Here is a 22,936-nt window from a genome sequence, read left to right on the forward strand (position 1 = left end):
GTGTCAGAGTGTCTGTGTGGATGTGTGTGAGTGTGTGAGTGTGAGGACAAGAGAGGAGAAGCGAGACACAGAGATGAAGTGACAGAGATGGAGAGAGAGAGTGAATGAAAGAGACAGAAACAGTCACAGAAACTGAAATAGAGAGATGGAGAGGAAGAGAAAGGGACACTAAGGGTGAGAGAGAGGGAGACGAAGAGAGAGAGAAAATTAAGAGGAGGAGTTGCTAGCTACTGTCGCACACCTACATGAATGATGTGCGAATTGGAGTCCCTGTCATCCGTGCCGACAAAAAAGTTAACCAAAACTTGAGTTCCATATTTCTCATTCAGTTTGGCTATGGCATCCTCCAACCTCCATGTCTTACCTGGAGAATGGAGAAGAAAGGAGAGGTGAGGGAGACAGACGTTCCTGTAGATGAACATCTGCTGCATGTGACAGTGGTAAAGAATATCATACCATAGACGGTGTCCCAGTTGTCCACAGCTATGGGCCACTCAAACACATCGCGCAGCATGTCTAGCAGTGGAGCCCCTCCTCTGAGCTCAATTAAACCTTAAACCAAGCACAGATGCAAATAAACAGAAAAATCAGTCATTTTTAATAGAGGGTACATACTGATCATTATATACTGATCAAGCTTTAGAAAATGAATAGTACTCAGGATCCTAAACCGTGGTACACTTATACACTTATGTACACTTTCTGTACTTTAGACATTTAACTCCCTTTAATCGAGCGTAATTTATATATGTCAATTTGGGGATGTTAAAGGAGTTTACTATACGTGACTCCTAAGCCTGATTTCCCAAAATGTTAGTGGACAAAGCATTTATTTGCTTCACATGATGCTGTTACACAACTAAAAAGCAGTGATTATTATTATTAAAATGAGGGCTTGCACACATTGAAATTAATATTTACAGGATTTGCACATGAAGGATAGAAATTCTTACTGTAATGGAAAAACTGATGTTTGAGGAGAGAGGCAAGCTTAGGTCAAGAGGCAAGCATTTAAATTTTTAAAAAACAATTTGGGAAAGCAGCCTCTATTTAGTGAAATTAAGCCTTTGATCAATATATTCAAAATATTCAATTTAGCACATTAGAATATATAAACAGGAACAGTGTTTGATGTAATCTCATGCCCCTTAACCCTGACTCACTCTCATTGGTACAGGATTTGTAGAGGGTCTTAGCCTTAGTGAGGGCCTTGGCTTCCCCCTCCACTGTTCTTTCCAGGACACCTACAAGTTGAGCAGAGAAAACAGGGGGAGGATGAGGGAAAGATAGACAGACAGACAGAGAGAGGGAGGGGGAGAGAGAGAGAAAAATAATGGATAAATGAGTAGAAATGAGGCAGTGCGGACAGAGGGGAGTGGAGAGAGGGAGTGATCCAATTAATGTGATGTGATGTGCAGTGCGGACTTTGTCAAATTTGCGGATTTGAAATAGAATCCAGCTGTAGTCCAGATGCATCTCATCCTCTCTGGGATTCTAATCAAAGCATTTTTTGTCTCTCCCCGCAAAGAGCAAGTACTAAGAAAAGTCAGGTCAGGACTGCAAACTTTGGCAATACATAGTGACCAGAGACAAAGCAGACAATATGACCTTATTCACATGAAAATAAATGACATATCATATCAGGTGCACTAGCCAACTAGTTTCTTTTTATGTTAATTGCTTGCAGTTGAAAAATGACTTAGAAAATGAACACTGCAGATGGATTGACCAGGGACCAGACAGAATAACTGACAGTAACAATAGGAACAATAGATAACAGACTGTATCGGAAATGTAACAATTCTTAACAGACATAAACGAGTCTTTCCCCTTGTGCTGTATCTTCCACTGTGACTTTTAGCAACTTTGCCAACTGGTGATAATTCTGAATGACTTGAATGACTGAATAATCTTTCATTTGGAGTGACCTCTTTCTTATCACAGTGCAATGAAACTTTGATTTGGAACTTTTGTTGAAAAGTCAATGCTATCATATAAGCCACAGTTTAAAGCTGCTACTGTATATGCAATGCAAATTCTTTCATATTAAAAAATCAATAAATAGGCTAAATGGGATATACTTTACATGACCAGTCTGTGTCTGCATGTGACCCTGTGTGTACATGATTGAATCTGTTTTTGAATATGGCTTTTCAAAGGTGTTCTGCACATTTTGGGATGTACACCTTTTGATATGGGTGTGGGTTGAATGGACACGGCCAGTGGTGAGCTGGGTCGTGACTACCAAGGTGAGGCTAGTGGCCACGGAGCAGGGATGTCATAGCAACCACAATGGCAGAAAGCAGTAAGAAACCAAACAGTGAAGCTGACAGTGTGGTAGACAAGGCCCGTTCAAAAAAATGAGAGTACATCAGCATTGCTCTTTTTATTGCCTGCGTTAACTGCCTGCTTCTTCAACACCTGTTGTGGGCTTTACGGACGGCAGTTAGCTCAGCCTCAGGCTAGACGTCGTTTCAAGGTAGACAGCTCATCAAGATGAGTGACAAGTATTGGGGCGTGAACTTGCTCAACTGAGGGGGAGGAGGACAGGGCTAACAATACACTTCCTGCCTCAAGGCAAAAAGTTGAATATTGTAGCTTTTACTTGCAACCATTCCTTTAAGACCTACATGTATAGTAATTTTGCTATTTGCTGAACACCAACAAGTGAAGTCCAGAAAATTTAGTTGTGATTCAATTAGGAAGTCTGTACCCTTTGTCCTTCACAAAAAGAAAGCACCAATAGGTGTCCTCGCTTGTTTTCAAAGGAGAGATTAGGAAGGATTTGTATGTGATCCCTAGAAATCCATCACAGCTGTGACTGATTCAGTGGCGCAGCCCAGTTTTTAATTGGTTGCCTGTGTTTAAGTTAAACGTGGATATTATATATTATATATGCCATTTTATACAAGATTCATTATTTTCATTTGTTTTCCATTTAAACTACTTACTACACAGTATTTATTTACCTTTCTACTCAGTGCTAGTGAGCCATCTATCTGCCACAGTATTGCGGTCAGATAACACCATTGTTCAGATTCTGTGTTCAGTATTTTGCCAGCTAAAAATAAACGAGACAGTTGACTCACCTGAAGTCACTGGATTTTTATGAGCATATGATCTATGATGTGTCTAGCTGCTCAGGCTTTAGTCATGAATAAGGTTTGGTCTGCATCATCAACAATAAATAGTAGATTCAATATTATTACTTCTGAAGTTTTGAACTACATCATATTACAGCAGGGAAAATGGCTCTGTTGTTATTTACCCTAGACTACAGTATACAAGGTTATACTGTTCATCACCAACATTTTGGTGTCAGTTTGTCAAATTAGTTCATGCCAAGTTCTGTATTGTGTCTCTCAAAATACTTGAACGAATGGGTGACATACTGGGAGAGAGAGGCTGACTACTCACACCTGTCAAATCACAGCAGTATAAAGGAAACTGAAATATACAAATCTCTTAATGTGCCTGTGATAAGCCTACATGCAAAATTAATGCAAATGGCCAACCTCATCAGTGCTAATTGTTTATGGTGATTCAAAAAAATAAAGTATAAAAAAAACATTAAGAGCCTGAGCCAGTTCAGCTGTACTGTGAAAATGAAACTACGGTTTGTACTTACATTATCACATTTGTATGATGTGTATGTGTAAGGCATTACATAAATGTATTATGTATTTATTATTGCTATTTCAGAATTTTGAATTTATATGATTTATATTTATATTTAAATGGCTTGCACATACCCGCATTGCACAAAATGCTAATGAGGTGGTTAGATGAGGGAAATGAACTTCTAGCTCTAACAATACAGTGATTGAGCTACCTACTGTAGCTATGGTAACTATGCTTGTAATGTGTTTTTGGCTGTCAGGAGGAAACATAGACTTTATTAGTTAAAATGTATTATATCATAATATAAAATAAATATAGTAGCTGTTAAGGACACTCCATTTTACATTGCCATTTCTAAAACTTTAGGAGGCCAGTTGAAAAAAAAATGGTTGACCATTTGTTATCTTGCCCAAAGCATACTTATACCTATTACTTACTTAATCAGGTCTCTTTCTAACTCTTTATGCAGTATAGCACATAAGGTGGCACTTAATTCCTTTGTTTTCATGAAAAGTGCCTTTTCATTACATTCCATAGCATTGATGAAAAATAAGCATAGCCTCCACGTCTACCTCACTCCCTAGCCCAGTTATACGTGTCTACTGCATGGCATGTTTGTAAGAAAGAAATTAAACAACCACGCAACTTGTGATAAGCTGCTACCTATTTGGCTCTATGGAACTGATTTGGCAGTATGAAACCAAAACCTAAAGCCTAATTTAGCTTAATAGTTACTTAAAATAATGCATCCCGCTTCAATCACATAGTTGTTAACTCTTAAGTTTTTTCATTCAGCATGAGGATACATGTATCAGTGAAGTCCTGCATACTGGGTTCATCATAGTTATGGAGATCTTTAGGATCAGTATACAGTATATATACAATGAAAACCAGCCAATCAGGAAAGAGGAAGGGTTATTAATGACATCACTAATAGGAAACTCTCTCCTGAGTCTGACGAGCTATCACTCTAGTCAATGCAACACTGGGATTAACATATATAGACAATAAAACAAACTAAAGAAAGACCTTAAGAAACCCTCTCCTGAGTCCGATGAGGAATCACTCATATGAATGCAATTTAAGGATCAATAGATATAGACAATCAAAAAACAGGCAATCAGGAAAGGGGGAGGGGCTTACATGACATCACCAATCAATAGGACAATCTCTTGAATCTAAAAAGTCATCACACACCTCAAAGCTTCAGGATTGCTCACCTGAAGTCCAACAAGCTGTCACTATTCTAAATGCAACTCATGTAAAGGCTGGATCAAGATATATATATATATATATATATAAATATACATATTTATAGATGAGCACACATCTCAGTGGAACTTCAGGATCAATACAGCCAATCAGGAAAGGGGAGGGGCTTAAATGACATAACCAATCAATAGGAAACTCTCCCCCAAGTCTGACAAGCCATCAAGTTCAAGTTCAAGTTGAAGTTTGTTTATTTATATAGCCCTTTATCACAAGCATGTACAGAGAATGAGCCTAACTAGATCTAACTGATCAACAATCAACCATAGAGCAGAACGATATAAGACAAACATCTGGAAGAGCAAGACACACAAAATAGATTATAGCAAGACATAACAGCCTACCTATTCTACATAGCCTAACCTACCCGGCACCAGTAGCCTTAGACCCACAATGCATACAAGGAAAAACTCCCATGAGACAAAGGTTTTTGTAGGTGGAAGAAACCTTGGGTGGGCCGAGTCACAGAGGGATTCCCCACCGGGACGGCTGAGCGCGCAAAAGGTGACTCATGTCAATGCGAGTTTGGCATCAACAGATATAGATGATGAAAAGCAGCACAAACGTTTTGAAATTTTTGGCACAACCGACAGACCAACATATACTAGCTGCTTGTTGCAGCTAAAAAATAACCTGGACTAAGACTTTGATCAGAGCACAAATAGATAAATGCAGCACTGGCTACTGAGCTACTACCTGAGCTAGCCACATTTGAAATGAGGATTATCTCTTTCTCTCACCGCTCATTTAATGGCTCCCACACACACACCTGCATTGTAATTGCATATTTCATGGAACAGCCACTCCCCACTTAAACTGCACCTCCCCACAGGGAGCAGGGAGAAGTGGACTGAGGCATACTTGGCTTAGATATCATGCAATTTAGCAGCCCCCAAATATTCAAAACTAGAATATAATGGGTAATCAGACTAGACTTTTTCACAGGGTCATTGAAGTTTGAAACATATTTAGATTACCTTTAAGTTGCATAGTGTTTTTTCCTCATTTCTACTCTATATTGCTACTTGTTTCAATCCTTGCACTATTGCATTTCACTTAAGCTTCTTTGTATCCTTTCATTTTTCTAATCCTCCAGTTTTCTCATTACCATGTGTGCACTATTTATGTGCTCATTTAATCTTAATGAAGCCCTGAGTTAGGGACCCTTCACAGGGCGCTTCCTGCCAAAGGGCACAGATTGTGTGTGTGTGTGTGTGATTGGATTACTGACTGCCTGGTGCTAATGTGTAACCACAGCAAAGGCTTACTTTCTCCTCCTCTCTATCTCCTCTCTTTCTGTCTCTCTGTGTTTAGATTTAAGAATGGATTTTGTGCCACCTGATGTTTGTTTGAGACATCACTTCAATTTGAAACAAAGCACTCAGCATGATTTACAGAATCTGAATTTTGTTTCTCCTCTCAGTATTGCCATTTTATGCTTGACTGCCTCTCATTCCACAAGGCATCCCACTGGCAGTGTTTTCAGTGCTGCATGCCAGTTAGAGTTTTGCTACTGTTTTACCATTAAGGAGTACATATTTGTATTACAGAAGTTTCAACCGGGTTGAAACTGTTTGAGAGTGAAGAGTCTTTATGATTAAGAATGGATTTGTTTACTCTGCTATTTGCGGCGTCAAAACAGACAAAAAGACATAAAAAAAAACATTGCAGTAGTGATAAACCCATTCCCAGATAACAAATTACATACAGACCTAACAGTAAATACCTAACGTTATCAGTCGGCCATAAAATTGCCACATAGCAACATAAGCTGTTGTTCAGGTTCATGTTAACTACAAATTATAAGCAAGCCCAATGAGATGGCAAAAGCTCCTCAACATTTTGTATGATAGTAATCATTTCTTGATATGTTCTTGATTTACTAGCCTGCTGTAGATGAAGATACAGATCACGATAGTTTTAATCTCCCAAGTGCAAATGTTTAATTGGGCAACTGACCCAGTATTATTACTATTGTGATTATTATTAGTATTGTAGCAAACCTGCCAGGCATGGATAGATTCTAAAACATTAAAAATATAAAACTACAAAACCAAGAGTGCTGACGGTGGAGGGCAAATAAAGTTTACTTGCCAGCAACAAAATATCAAGGATGCATAAGATGGTGACTTAGCTGAAAAGAACAAATTGGAAGCCCCAAGATTCAGTGTGAGAATGACTCATGCTGCCCAAACTTGTTGGTACAAGTAAATAGTGCTATATGCTATATTCTATAGTCCAGAGCTGGTTGGAAAAGCTGGGGAAATGAACACCTCTGTGTGTTAGTTGATGGTGCGAGCACAAGAGCACAGAGCCCCTCTAACTGTAAAGATGTGTTCTCTGTTCTTGCATTCTTGAGAAGTTTGTTCTCCCCTAATAGTCCATGAGCCAGACCACCGATTATAATCGAAAAGGTAGGCAAATTCTTGTTGCTATTTTCTTTTTCCTATATATGTCTACATTATTTATTGGCATGATAGCCATTGCAGACTGGTAACTTAGTGATGGTTATCATGCATTGAATATATGGACCCCTGTAGCGGAAACCCATTGACTGTATATGGTGCCTATTTGGTGCTATGGTGTTTGTCGACTACTTGTTGACTACTCAGGCTGTCTAAATCAATCCAATACATTCTTAAGATATTTAAGAACTGAAAAAATGGTATAATTGGCTACCCAGATAAAATATGAGGCTGCTACAACCTTCTTTTTTAACATTTTGCATAGGCGGAAATTACATTTTAATTTTTCTCTTCTATATCATATTTAAGGAAAATGATAACATACTCATGAAACAAATCAACACTTTTTACTTTTGAAGCAATCATATGAACGAAGAACTAGAAAAAATACTGTACTAGTGTGCTCCACGTGGAGCACACTAGTACAGTATTTCTTTGACATAAGGAGCGCAATCTATTTTTTCTAGTTCTTTGTTCATATGATTGCTTCAAAAGTAAAAAGTGTTGATTTGTTTCATGAGAATGTTATCATTTTCCTTAAATTCAGAAACATCAATCTTGCAGGTGAATCATATGGTTATTATTACCATAGGCATAGGGATCTTGATATAAATAAACTTTTCATGTTTTATGGACATTCCGCCTGAAACACCATACACATAAAAATGGGTATATCTCCAAAACTACAAGGGCTACATGCATAAACCTGGTACCTGGTGAAAGGTAAGACTTTTGAGAATTCAAATCTGGTGTCTAAAAGAATGTAAATATTATGTAATTACTCTGGTGTGAATAGATATAGAAGAGAAAAATTAAAATGTAATTTCCGCCTATGCAAAATGTTAAAAAAGAAGGTTGTAGCAGCCTCATATTTTATCTGGGTAGCCAATTATACCATTTTTTCAGTTCTTAAATATCTTAAGAATGTATTGGATTGATTTAGACAGCCTGAGTAGTCAACAAGCAGTTGACAAACACGATAGTACGAAACAGGCACCATATACAGTCAATGGGTTTCCGCTACAGGGGTCCATATATTCAACGCATGATAACCATCACTAAGCTACCAGTCTGCAATGGCTATCATACCAAATTGTGAACTAGAGATGTGTAGCAAGTCAAAAAAGCAAACTAGAAATTGCCCACCCATTTTATTATTGTGGGTCAATTTTGGGGTCTTGGCTCATGGACTATAAGACAACTTGGAAAGGCTGTTCTCCACAAGGACACAAGTATGTTGTTTAGATATCAGGTAGAACTAACTGTGACTGTGCTGGCTATCTAAATGCATTGGTTGCTACATTAGTATGTCCAGAACCGTACTGTGTGCTACTGATCAAGGGACATGCATAAGTAAAGGAGGCTGCAAGTCCATTCATATCTGCATAACACTGATACAGCAATTTTGACTCCTCCCGCCCGTGAAAGACAAAATGTATTTCAGCCAGTTTAATTATTAAAACTGAAAATAGCATCATTTTTGGTATTATTGATTAGAATTACATGATAATTATCAAATTGACAATTATAATATTGTAAGTTTAAAGTTATATAGTTAAAACTGGCAATATTGTAATTTATGGCATTGTAATTCATGAAATGTGAATAACTGAATAATAAATACAATATTTCAATATATCTTCTGACAAACAACATGTAGATTAAGAGCTGAGAGTGTTACCTATTTATGATGTAGCGACAGATCCTGGAATTTCTCTTTTCCAGTTGTCATGACGTTGGTTGTCTGATTCCGTTGTCGCAACACTGTGGTGGTGTAATTTGGTTAACTGGGATTGTTTGGTTATCTCTCAACTTTCTATTCCTTCCCATGTTCTCCATTATTTTTCACTATTTATCCTGTCATCCACAGATCTTAGAGTAAGAGGTTTATTTCATGAGATGTTTTGCCCTTCTCTCCTCCCTCTCTATCTCTGTTTAACCACTCACTCCATGGCTGTTTACACAGAGAGAAGGCATGCTGTAGTGTGGTTGGTGCTTTTGGTTTTCCCTGGGGCCGATTAAAAGCCTGGACCTGTTCTGTGAAGGGGCCACGGGAGAGCAGAACAAGAAAAGAGAAGGACATGGACAGAAAAGGCCATGACAGAACAGAGTAAGAGAGGAGAGGGACAGAGATAAGAAGAAAGGAGGGAAAGAGGAACATATGACTCTCACCCAGACAGAGCTGCTATAGCAGGAGGATGTCTCCTTTACATTTCCCTTCTCTCTCCATCACAAAAAAGATGATACATTTTGCGCTCATGCTCTAAAAATCAAAACTGCCAGCCAAGTAAGACTGTGCATAGACAACAACCCCAGATATATCTTTCCTATCCCATGCTGTCATTCTTTTGATGTTTCTGCATAAGGAGTGTGCAAGGAATGCAAATGCAACATATTCCTGTATAAAATATGTTGCATTTGACCATATGAAACTCTGAAATCTCACATGTTTGTACATGCTGCCATGAGGATACCAGCATACTACTACATTATTCAACATAGAGTCTGCAGCCATCCTTGGAGATGCCCTTGATAATACCTAGTCCAAATGCACAGCTTGCTGGATTTACATATGTCATACTTTAGTTGGCTAAAAAACTTGGATTCATTGGATTCACAAGCATTCTATTTGGCAAAAACGATCAGATTCAGGATTCATATCCATCATATTTTAGTTGGCTAAGGATTGCTGGATTAATATTCATCTTATTTTAGTTGGCAAACCTCTAGTCTGTTATCTTTATTTGATATGTTTATGAGGAATACAGGATCTGTGGTATTGTGCAATGGTTACTGGCTGGAATTTTGAACAAACATTTTCTCTTTGTGCTCTACTTTTTGACAAATGCATGACTATTTCACCTATTGTTGTCACAGGAAAAATACACAGACATTCAGTCTCCTTTCTATGTTAGAGGTTGCTAGCTGCATGTATGAAAAACATCTCATCTGCTAACGCATTTCTGATGTCACAGCTGCTTCCCAGACATTCTCCCTGGCACATTGTGATGCCACTGCTGACAGGATGGACAGAAATCCTATGAGAAACTTTCAGTTGGTTTGTCTGTTCCAGTGAATGGCTGGATCTCTGCTGCGCCTTCAGCTAGAATTCTCCCTGTACAGTGAGGTTTAGATCTAGCCATGCAAGGAGTAATACAGAGTAACAGCAGTATGCTCAAATGGCAGTGCTCACAGATGTGCACATGCGCACACACACTCACATAAGCACGTGCACATGCACAGATAGACGTGCGCATGTACGGCTTAGCTTGGAGATGACTACCACATGCTGTTTCACATTTCCTGACCTATTCTCAAACCTATTCTCAATATACCGTCATCCTCGGGCGACAGATCTCTTCCTCACATCACCCCAAAGCCCTCCTGGTTCTCCATATCTCTCCACCTATCTATTCTTCTCCCACCTCACTTTTCTCTCCTTTTCCTTTTCAACTCCATCAATCTCAATCTTTCTCTTTTTCAGTCTTGACCAAAAACTTTTCTTTCTTCCTATTCTGCCTGTTCAATTCCTCCCCTTCTTTCCCCTGAGCACAAAGTAATTAGTAATTAAGAAGCTCACTGTCAATTGGGCAAATTATTGCACAGTATGCCACACCTGTGTGGGGGGAGGTGAAAATAACCCCTCATACAGACACGTGCGCACACACACGTACACACACACACATACACACGCACACACACACACTCCAGTGGTTACAATCAGAGTGTAGATCCTCATTATGAATCATTTATGGCCTTTTACAGCAGTAGAGAACAATCCAAGGCATTTACAAGCATCCACAAATCTACACAGCTATTCACACACACGCGTGTGCACGCACACACACACATACACACACACACACACACAGCCTTTTATTGCTATGATGCAACCTGAGGCGCTGCAGTGTCCAGGTGTTTCCAGGCCCCTGCAGCTGTTGACAGGAAAAGGATCTGTTCATCAGCGGGCGGCGGCATCCAGGCAGGCTGCAGCAACCGGCCCAGAGGTCAGAGGTCACATGTTTGATGTCATGTCCCAGAGAAGAGGTCACAACTCTGCTGAGGCCTCACACTGCTGAGGCCTACACCTCCACATATATCAATCATAAAGAAACAATCTATCCCTGAGTACTAGTAAGTCTGGGCTACTGCTGTGAATGCTGTTTCTGTACGTATGCCTTACATGTGTACATACTGTATACTTGTACACATGCCTCTGCAATGTTTGGACTATTGGCTAGGCTATACAACAATATACAACATACTTTCTCTCTCTCTATCTCTTTCATACACACACACAGAAATACACACACACACACACAAAGTAAACCTGAACATGTGTGCTCATACAGTACAGACATTCCGACTCTGACTGGTAAACCAGATAGCCCGGAGGAATGAGCATAACATTGACGGTTGGTGGGGATTTAATCTGCGAGTGATTAGGGCCAGTTCTTCGGCTGCTCCATTCCTTTCTGTGGTACTGGAGCTGATTCTGTGGCTCTGGAGCCAATGAGTTACTCAAAGATCAACCATGCACTTTGCACAATATTTCCGCTACAAAAGTGTATTTTCCTTGCTCCATTTTGAGACAAGCAGCAAGAATCACCTTAAGATCTCTGTAAAACAAATATACCTCACACATATACGCGCACACGCACACACAGACACACTTACACACTTACACACATATGATAACAAAATACCTAAAATGACTCTTTGTTAAGCAATGTTTATTTTGTTTTTTGTTTTTGTCTTCTGTGGTCTGATTTGTGGGTGCTTGTATTTCTGTCACCGATGGTTAAAGTGTGAGAACTATGAGAACTATGCAGTGGAGGAATGTCAGAGTGAGAGTCCACAGTGATTTATTAATGTTACAAAAGTACTGTTTAATTCTCTATAAAATTTCTCTTGTTGGAGATAATAAGAATAGAATAGAATAGAATAGAATAGCTATGGGGTAACACGTTTCTTAGAGGACCTGTGTCTATTTAAATTACAATAAAATCAAAAGTCAGACTCTAAAAACATTATTAGTAATCCTCTTTTTTCATTCAGGCAATCTAAATCAGCCTCTACACTGATTATTAGAGAGGGGAGTGATTCTGAAAATACAGATCAAAAAGATTTTTTATAAAAGCACAAGCATAATACCTGGTGCAACTTCAACCTGTCTATGGCAATTATTTGGTGGAGCTTTGTTCAAAAGAACATAATACGGTTTCCTGGCACCTGTGTTTGCACTGTGCCCTATCTGTGCCAGTCTCCACGGAGATGTTTTTCAGAAGCATCCTATCCTGTGTGTGTGTGTGCACTAATTAGAAAACTAGGGAAGTGATTCATATATCTCATGTTTTAACAACTTGTTACCTCATTACAATGGAGCAAGAATGAGAATTTCAATAACAAACTTATAATTACAATTCATACAGAGGAAGCATACCATTTTCAGTACTACAAGCACATTCTGAAGTATGGAAAGGAATAATGATTGCATTGAAAGTCTCCAAAATTCTCTACAATCCAATTAATGTCAAACCAAAACAAAATCATGTATCTGTAAAAAGATGCTTATCAAGATGAAATATAAAAGGGAAGTGAGATGAGGCACCATCAGAGCACTGTGGAGCAAATGAAGAGGCAGATTTAAAGTTTTTTTTTTTCACTTTTTTTTAAATAACCTTAAGTTTTTCATTCAAGGAGCCAGATAATCCAGTCCAAGTACTATCATTTTGTCAACAAAAGACTTCCAGTAGGTGGATATCTAATTTTGGAGTGAGTGAGCAAATCTGTCCATTAACGCCCACGTTCCGCTTCATGTTTTGAAAAATTATCTGCATGTCATCAATAGCCACAAATGTGAAAGGACAGAGTGAGGAAAAGAGATAACAGGCGCCCCAAGGTGTGAGACTGCCTGTTTTCCAGAGAGATTGCACAGATAAAGAGGTAAGAGGCTGGTGCAGATAAGCAGAGACCATGAGACTGACTGCACTTTAGTCCCTGCTTTTCCTTCCCCACTAAGGATCAATCCTCCTCAACCCTCTGAGTCATTCCCTTTCTCCTTCAGCCTAGCTGTACTCCCTTTATTTTACTGGAAGGTATTGGCACATTAATTGGAAATTTATGGTAGATCAAGAGCTTTGGTAGTCTGTGAAAGATTTGTACCCACTCAAGATTTGGTACCAACTGTCTGCTCAGGACTCCAGTGGCCTTCTCACTGACAACTTGAAGTATGGAAGCTTGCACACACACAAACACACACACACACGCACACACTTTTCACCCTCCTTCTCTTTCTCCGCCACTCCCCTCTCTGACACACACACTCACATACAACATACGCAGTGTAACATGAGCCTCAACGATGTAACAATGAGGCTAACAAGACTCTCAAGCCTGCTAAGAACTGGTGAAACACCTGAGACACGCACAGACTCACAATTAAAATTCCTTTCACTACCATGTGTTGAAGTCTTTAAGTATGGCCTGAACGCAATGTCCAAACACGCACACACACAGCACAACACACACACACACTGATAATGCCAGCTCTGTTGACAAATTCTCATCTCACATGGTAGGCAGCTCTGAAGCCAAATTCCCATGGCGTCTGTGATATCTATAGAGCTGCACTCCCTGAAGGGCAGTCCTCTTTAGCTCACACACTCATACCAACCGAATCAAGCTGCTCTCAGTCCATTTGTAAAGCAATTGGACTGAGAAAGGGCTTGCTTTCTGATATGATAAATAGGATATGATAAACGCTTGGGTTTATCATAGATTAAATACAGTATTATTACTCTAAATAATAATAAAACGTCCATGTTAACAAGTCATTTAGTCTCATATTCAGCCTTCAAATCTTATTTTTCTTAAACCAAGAGAAAAATTCTGCCAATGAGGTGCCACTTGTTTCCAATGCAGCTTCACTTCTTTCAGGAATTTTCTAGAAATTAGTGTCAATATCTTGAGACTAGTCAGAATAAGGCAGATCACTGCACTACTACCAAGAAAATGACACTTGATTCTACAAAATTCTTGAGACAAATTGATTTGCATTGGAAACAAGTGAAATTATCTAACGCCATTGGCAGATTTTTTTCACTTATTTTAAGAAAATTATGATTTTGGACTCAATAATAGACTAAATGACTTATTAAGATGGAGATTTTTTGCAGTGTACAGTCCCCACGTCTTTAACAAACCTGTCTGTGTCTGTCTGTCTGTCTCTCTGTCTGTCTGTGTCTCTATCTGCATGTGAGTCTCTGTTTGTGTATGTCTGTGTGTGTGTGTGTGTGTGTGTGTGTGTGTGTGTGTGTGTGTGTGTATGTGTGTGTGTATGTAGGTCTCTGACCTTTGAGGATGACCTCCAGTTCGTCTCGTAGGATGTCAAAGGTGCTGTATCTGGAGCTGGTCTCTGGGATGATGTTCTTCTTCAGCCAGCCTCCACATGCATACTGGTAGAAGTTCTCACAGGGGTTCACACTGGCATCCATGTTCTCAATCAGGCGAGACGCTGCATGGGCAGAGGGAGAACTCAGAACTGTCGGAAATGTTTCTCCAGAGAAACTATGACCTATACTGTAGGCTATAGGACTTATAAACATATGTGGAATTAATAATGACAATTAGGCATATTACAAACCTTATTCTCATAGTAAAATGGCATTTGAAAGATATATGCTTTATAGACACATTAAACTCTTTCCAAATGTGATGTCTCATTAACACACTACCATAACTTTCAATTGCCTAATAACTTTTGATCTCACAGTCCTTTTATGAGTGTTAACGTGCCTCAAAATCACAAAGTCTCCTAAATCACACAGACATGACCTGTGCCTTCTACCCAGGTGTATGGAGAACTGTGAGGCTTGTTTGAGACCTGTGTGTGTGAGATGTCAAGACAGGTCAACCATCTCACTATCTAAGAAGGTGTGAGGACTGGGCTGACCATGAGAGAAGAAGCATCAAGGAATTATCACGGCCCCTTTGCCAGGATGTCCAATTAGGAGCAAAGAGCAGTTGAGACTGTGGACCAACTTAAAAAAGGTCTGCTGAGGCACTGCACCCGTCTGAAACAGCTACACTTCAGCTGGCAGGAACACTGGAGGCAAGAGGACTAGCAAAATATTAGAATAAACTGGGCTCATTTGATGCAAATTGGTCTCAGCCTATTAGTCATGTAGTCAAGGAGACTCTAAATTCATAGAAGCTCCATAACAAAACATGAATACTTGGACATACTATAACTTTGGGTACACATTGTCTTCAGTGCATCAACATGTTTGAACCTTATTGGTGAGGCATTCAAGCTCCTATTGCCAGTAAAATTGTCTTAGCAAATCAAGTTGGGAATATATCATTATTATTATATTATATTTTTTTTACTGGTTACAACCAGTTGTTCCAGTTGATCCAAGGGAAATTACCCTGTGCAAACGTATGAATGTTTGTTATGCATGTATGCTTCTGTTTGTTCATGTACAAATGTTTCTGTTTGATCACCACTTTGCCTTAGAGGCAACATGAACACAGTTAAGGTTTCCATTGTCTCTAAGTACATTTGAAGTCTCTGGGCTTTTGCTGCAGCCTAAATTTTGCCATTCCGTCATCTTTTGACAAACAAAAACAAAGCTTTCAGAATAAGACAATAAAGAGAGATGCATGTATGTGCACACACACAAAAACAAACAAACAAACAAACAGTGCTTACCTGACTGTGTGCAGTCGGCTGTGGTGCAGATTTCATCTGGAAGAAAATGCGAAACAAATCATCACTAAATGGGATTTATGCAGTCATCAGTCAATATGACAAATAGCCACTCTCTCCCTTCTCTCTTTCTTTCTCTATCTTTCTCTCTCTTTCTCATCCTTTTCGCACACATAATCCTAAACTATTTATCAGTGTTGTGTCAGTTCTGCCTCGCTCTGTCGGGAGTAATTTTGGCTCTAAACTGTCAATCAAATTGAATCTAACAGAGACACACACACACACACACACACACAGACACAGGCAAACATACGACACTGGTCTTTCATATGACCTTCAAATGCACTGCTTCATGTATTATATGTGAAGGCATATGCTGCACACAAACAAAGACATACACTGGCACATGCACAGAAAAATTCATGACAGTTTCCTGACATGGCCGTTTACACATTTATCCAGCATGAGACTGCAAAAGATAATATTGGCTCAACACACACCTACTGCTAACCCTATCAGTTTCATACGCATCATATATTATTATCTAACTTATCTAGCTCAAACTATCTGATTATCTGTTATATTTATAGTGTTCTTGTCCTTCAGAAGCTAGCACATATTCCATTTGTCAATGATTAATTAGATCATTGAATAACACATAGTTGTTAGTCATCTTTGACTCCTTGGGACTTCCTAATAATTAACAATGCTCCTTATTCAGAATGATAAAATACCAAAGGTCCTGTGACATTGCTGAGAAGTTAATTAAATTAATTTGAAATCAAAGTACAGCGAGTGATAATGAATCCATTGGTCTCAAGTAGGTAGGTTTGGCTGGTTTGACAGGGGGAAGCTGATGTGTGTGATGCACTGAATTCTGAGCCAACCTAGTTTGGAGTTGCATATTAATTTGAAAAGCAGCAGAGAGGGGCTGCTCTTGTGTGTAGGTCCGTTTGCCCCTACATGCTAACCACCAATTATGATTTATCAGTGTCACAAGAATAACAAGATTGCTTGAATGTGGTATATTCTAGAAAGATATGTGCTTTTAACCTGTGAACAGCATTAAATTAAGCTCTCAGAGATGTCCAGATACTATATGATTTGGCTGTGTTTAAGCACGTCAAGTCACTCAGGTGTCTGTTTACATTTCCATTTGATGACATTTACAGCAAGCTAAGTTACACAAATGTATATGTTTTCAAACTCTGAAATATTATGAAATATCACAGACGTTTTAGGTACACTGCATTATGTGAAGGGGCTGTAAACTGAAATGGAACTGATCCTCTAAAAGGGACCTTTGCACGCTGCATTCTTCTCTCTGGCTCAGTGGTTGTCCTTTTGCACTATGCTTTAAAAGCACAGCTCAAGAGGCTTTTATTCACCTGTGCAAAATGCTGCTCTTCACTGCCCTCCTTCATACTTCCCATTAACCATGAGCTCAGTTGAAAGCGGTGGTCTATGCATGCACACAGTTTACAGGAGGCAGTCTACAAAAGCTCTTTAAGGTTCACTTAATACCATGTGAAACTAGAGCGACTGCCAATAAATAAACTGTCATACTTTAGATTCAGCTCAGATTCTGCATGTAGGAACAGAGCAGAGCTGCTCTTTCACTTACTAATGGACAGTCTAACTTATGGACTGACTGATCATTTACTATAGTTTGGTTCACTGGTTTGACATTCAGCACTCACCAGTCTTCTGCGTGGCAAAGAGGATGATGAGGGCCACGATGACGATGAAGAGCAGGGAGACGATGGTAATGAGGCCGATCTCCAGGGAGGTCCAGCGGGGCTTCTTAGCCGACTTAGGGGGGTTGGTCTCTGTCATCCTCAGCTCTCCTCCTTCAGCTACTGGCTGTAACAACTCACCTGGGGGGAGAGGCAAGGGACAGGTGAGCAGCAGAAGGGAAGAGGAGACAATGAGGAGATTCAGATCAGGGAAAAAAAATAAACAGCAAAAAAATACATGCAAAATATACAAAATTGAGCCAAAGAATGCACTTGTACATACAGACGATGTCCATTCCAAATATGTTTTTGATACATTTGAATACATTTTCTTCCTATGCACTGTTGTCAATGTTCAAAAATATATCCATAATATACTTTGGCAACTCAAAATATATATTTTTTCCTGTGTGGGAATAGAAGATATTGCACATAATAAAGTAAACTGCCAGCCTATTAAAAAGAAAAACACTCATCTGTCAAGTCACCAGATTTTCAGGTGCGAAGTGAAGAAAGAAAATAGAAGGAGTGAAAGGTAGAGAAAAAGAAATATGTCGGTGATAAGAAAACAAATGAAAAAGACAGAAACAAAAAAAAAAACAATATTTGAACAAAAGGTGAAAACAATTGAAATTCTTACCCTCTAGTGGCACTGCACTCCAGACAAAAAAATTCCTCTTAAGAAAATAAAATAAGGGAAACCTTTCCTCTGCGTCTCACTAAAGTGTATTGTTTTCCTCTCTGGGGGCAAGTGAGAACTTTACAAAGTTCATGTAACAAGCAGTTAAGTCTATCTCTGAAAGCAATTAATCCTTAATCCCTAACCAACAGTACAAACACACACACACACACGCACGCACGCACACATACACACATGCAAACACACTCGTTCTATACCGGATATTCAAAGAGAAACTCCTGCACACACACACACACACACGCACACACACTTTTACAAGCTGGTGTCATGAGGCGCCTGTGCAGATGGGTGGGTCCCTCTGTGTGCTGGCTGAGATGAGAGCACCCCGACCAAGGGACAAAGTCTCTTAGCTTCCTTTGAACGAGTAGAGAGCCACGGACTCACATTATCACATACACACACTCACACACACAAGTTCACATGCATCACACTCACACATAACCACAGTCCCGTTGGATCTCAAATCCCCTTTCATTCCTCTTCATGACTAAACAATGGCCCAATGTAAAGTAAACTCCCCTGCTGTTACAGTCATTATCCAGCCAGATAATTGGCCATTACTGTATATGCACCACCACAGCGCTGCTTTAGCTGTGACACCAGCACATAATCGAGATGTGAACTCTGCTGTCTCCCTAAAAGCTGCACCCCACCCCCACCCACCCCTATACCAGTACTATACTGCATACACACCTACATTATTTCACAGTGGGTCATATGACTCCACTTAGCTGAGTGATGGCCCTAAATGGAATGGATATCATTCCCTCTGCGCCAGTTTGGTTGTGAAGAGGTGATTCCACAATAGGCATATGGGCAAATATGCACGAGTATTACTGTGATTGATAACTGTGTGTGCTGGAAGTTGGGATGTGGGGGGTCTAGATGGGGGGTTACAAAAAGGAATGGGCTGGAAAATGAGAGATTGAAAGTGGAGAAAGAGATGAGAGCGCAGTTTGACATGAGTCGACATGTTAATCAGAGCTTCCAGACAACCTCTCCCCTGCTGGGACCAGAAACCCTGCGGCAACTTCGCTCATTTGTCCTTTTATTTGCTGCGAGAACATGTAATGGTGACAATGGCAGCCACGTGTTACAATACTCTAGTAAAGCCTTGTGTGCGGGTGTGCGTGTGTCACTGTAGTGCGGCTGTACATTATATCCATCAGTTACAATCCTGCCACATTGCACGCCTGGGGATGGAGTGACTTCTGACTTTATGGGGTGAAGGAATGTGAAAAAGAATGACTGCAAGAAAGAGAGGGAGAGGAGAAAGGGGAAAGAGAGGCGTAAAAACAGAGCGGGACAGTGAGAGGTCCTAAATCATTTTAAAGTAACTGACTCCTTCTCAGTATGCTGAGGCATGTTAGGTATGACTTGTAAGCAGCACTTAGTGTATGCCCTCCTCGAACACTCTCCCTCATACATATACTTACTGTGTACATGACTCACTGGGGATTAAGTTGGACATATGTTTAAGGGCTGCAAACAACTCACCCTCACAGAATAACAGTACTAAAATAGCAGGTATTTCTAGTTCACTTGACAACATACTTTCTCTCTCCTCTCCTCTCTCTCTCTCTCTCTCTGTCATGCTCTCGGGCTGTTTGATATATCTGAAACATAAACAGTTCCCGTGTCTCGTGAGATCTCACAAACCACTTCAAAATTAAACCCATCATTCACTGAGACACCTGAAAACACCCATGCGTTGTACATACACAAGTCAACATGAGAGGCTATACTCTGTGGAGTCACTTTCTACAGCAGTCACTCATGTACTGTGAAAATGTCACGTGCCTAATTAAGTTTGAATAAGTAGTGGAATATGGCCTACTTTGACTTAAAATAACACCTTCTGGGGATCTGAATTTCAGGCCTTCACACTGAAGACTAAGCTCAGCAAGATTTTATCACTGACAGAGGAGACTGACAGCCAAAGGTGCAGTGATCCAGTTGAAATTAAGTCCATCACGGGCTAAATTACTCTCCTTATGGTTATATTGAGAGCAGGGGGAATGGCACAAGGAAAATAATCTATAATAATCTCATGGCCTAATACATTTTAGAGGGATACTATACAAGCATCAAGGCAAATTTACAAGTCCCTGTAGGAATAGTACTGGGATATGATGGTGATACCATATAGGATAAAAAAATAATCTAAAGTAAACCCGCAGAAGCCCGCTATTGAGTTACACTGACGCACTATAGGCTACTGTAAGTCCCTACAGGAATATGATAAGGGTATTAAAGTGATTTTTCGTTAGGGCAAATGCAACCAGGTGTCAAAACTCAAGTGATACAAATATTCAACTGCAGTACACACGGTGTTTTGCAACTGAAAAGCCCGAGCAAGACGCAGCTAAATTCGTGCCAGCTCCCCATCTCCTGTTGCACATCGGAAACTCCGAGGGGATGGCATGATCAACTGGTGCATGCTGCCCCGTGTCACACTCTCAACACACACGCACGTACGCACACACCAACACACTCACAGAGTCAGGCATGCACGCACACGCACACACACACGCGCTCAAACAGAGGGTACCCGCGCTGCAACATGCTCTCGGGGTGCGTAAACGACTTACCAGGTGTCTCGGGAAATTTTCGGTCGATGATATATATGGGCATTACATCCACTGATCAAACATCCATCAAATTCCACGGAGGGAGCGCGAGCCGATAATTGATAACAGAGGCGATCTAGGCTACTTGCTTTACCCTGGATTTCAAGGCACAAACCGATCCCGCCTGTCTTCTTCTTCTTCTTCTTCTTCTTCTTCCTCTTCTTCTTTTTCCTTGGGCTGTCTATTCTGGGAGAGCACACACACGCACATACACACACACACACACGCACGCACGCACGCGCACACACAGATCCCTCAGCACTACTATACTATGCTACTGTACATCTACCCAAAGAGGATCGTTGAATTCTAATGATCCATCAGACTCTTGCGGCGCACATTATAAAGTGTGTGATCAAACGGGAGATCCCACAGTGATACAGTCTACACATATGACATATAGCCTGACAGTGAGTAGCCCTCTGAAGTTCCCCGTTTACCGAGTCGTTGCCTCCTCCGTAAGGCGGCGTTTATAAAGTGACCCTGTCAGCGGCACTCGCTCTCAGTGGTTCCTAAATAGCTCCAGGGCGCAGGTCCAGGTGAATGGCGCGCGGCTCCAACGGACGGTGCCAATGGGCAGTAGGCTAGTACTGTGTGATGAAGTGATGTGTAGCATGTTTCAGGTGTGTGTGATCTAACTCAGCTCCAGACCTTTTCATCTCAACTTATAGGACCCCATCTTTGTCCCGAGATCCTCCATCTGAGAGGGTTTTTTGTGGTTGCTTATGATTTAAAATAGAAGTGCAACTGTCCTAATAAAATCCCTATTATATTATATAGGACTTATAGTGTATCCGGGGTACACATTAGTGAGCTTATAGCGACGGTATCGTCCTTGGTGGCATTTGTCATCTTCTATGGTGTTCTTATAATAGGCTATGCCTATAATATTTGTATAGGGACTTATAGTGTGTCTGTGGTACACTATATTGAGTTTAGAGTGACCTTTATGTTCTTGTTATCTCTTATGTTATCTCTGTGATATTCCTATATAATTTTAGTTTATAGTATTGCTGTGGTATTTGTATAGTATTCTACTAAAATTAATGATAAGATTATTGTCATTTCGTTTGTAAAGGTGTGTCTATACTGTATGGAAACTGTATGGATACTGTAAGGGAGCCCCAGGAGCCCCTAAATCATCTAAGACATGCTCCCAAATAGTTTTAATGCTGTACAATTTTGATTATCAGGTTATCAAGTGGGTCTATTGGCTACAACAAATCTATGCGTTCATGCAAGCGCCACATCACTGTAAATGTGTTAAGGTCATTAGCAGGTTCTACACAGCCAGGTCAAGGTGTTATTGCTAAATAAATTAAATTAAACTAACTGGTTAAGCATAGCCTATATGATTGTCATTGTATTTAAGAGATAGTATAGAGGAGCACAGAGTAAAGTGGTTGTTAAACTAAACTTACACTAATGAACTTGACATGTCCACCCGTCACTCTCATAACACACAGGCAAAATCCTGGAATAGATGGATATTGTTGGCACAAGCTGCCTTGAGAGAGAGAGAGCATGCAATCAATGCTGATCCTCATTCTTCATACTGTACCATGAACAAGGCAATTCATGCCACCCAATATTTTCTGCCAAAATTTCCATTCCCTTGCTGCCAGGGTGGGGAAGTTTACTTTCGCAATGTACTGTAATCTATTACTTGAGTTCTGTGCCAAAATATTAAGTCTTTCATTTGCTTTTAGGTTACATTTTAGGAAGGACAAGTGTTTAACAGTGCCAAATAGTGGCCATTTGGCCCATGGTCATTGTGGAATTTCCCTTGGTGCTGCACATAA

At 40.1% G+C, this 22,936-nt stretch overlaps 1 protein-coding gene across 1 annotated transcript; it reads right to left on the reverse strand.

The window, feature by feature from the left end:
* Positions 1–245: 245 nt before the first annotated feature.
* Positions 246–21,579, reverse strand: LOC139665563 (neprilysin-like; the record flags this gene model as incomplete). Its single annotated transcript, XM_071544616.1, has 7 exons — positions 21,096–21,579; positions 17,769–17,945; positions 16,072–16,107; positions 14,710–14,871; positions 1,164–1,244; positions 457–552; positions 246–364 (listed from the first exon to the last, which is right to left on the reverse strand). Coding segments are annotated over exons 1-7 (714 nt in total), but the record flags the coding sequence as incomplete, so codon positions are not given.
* Positions 21,580–22,936: the final 1,357 nt, after the last annotated feature.

Source organism: Centroberyx affinis, unplaced genomic scaffold (assembly GCF_046629955.1).
Source record: "Centroberyx affinis isolate AG114_WGS23_722 - 3 ecotype Tasmania unplaced genomic scaffold, CSIRO-AGI_Caff_v1 ptg004617l_1, whole genome shotgun sequence".
Classification (NCBI taxonomy): domain Eukaryota; kingdom Metazoa; phylum Chordata; class Actinopteri; order Beryciformes; family Berycidae; genus Centroberyx; species Centroberyx affinis.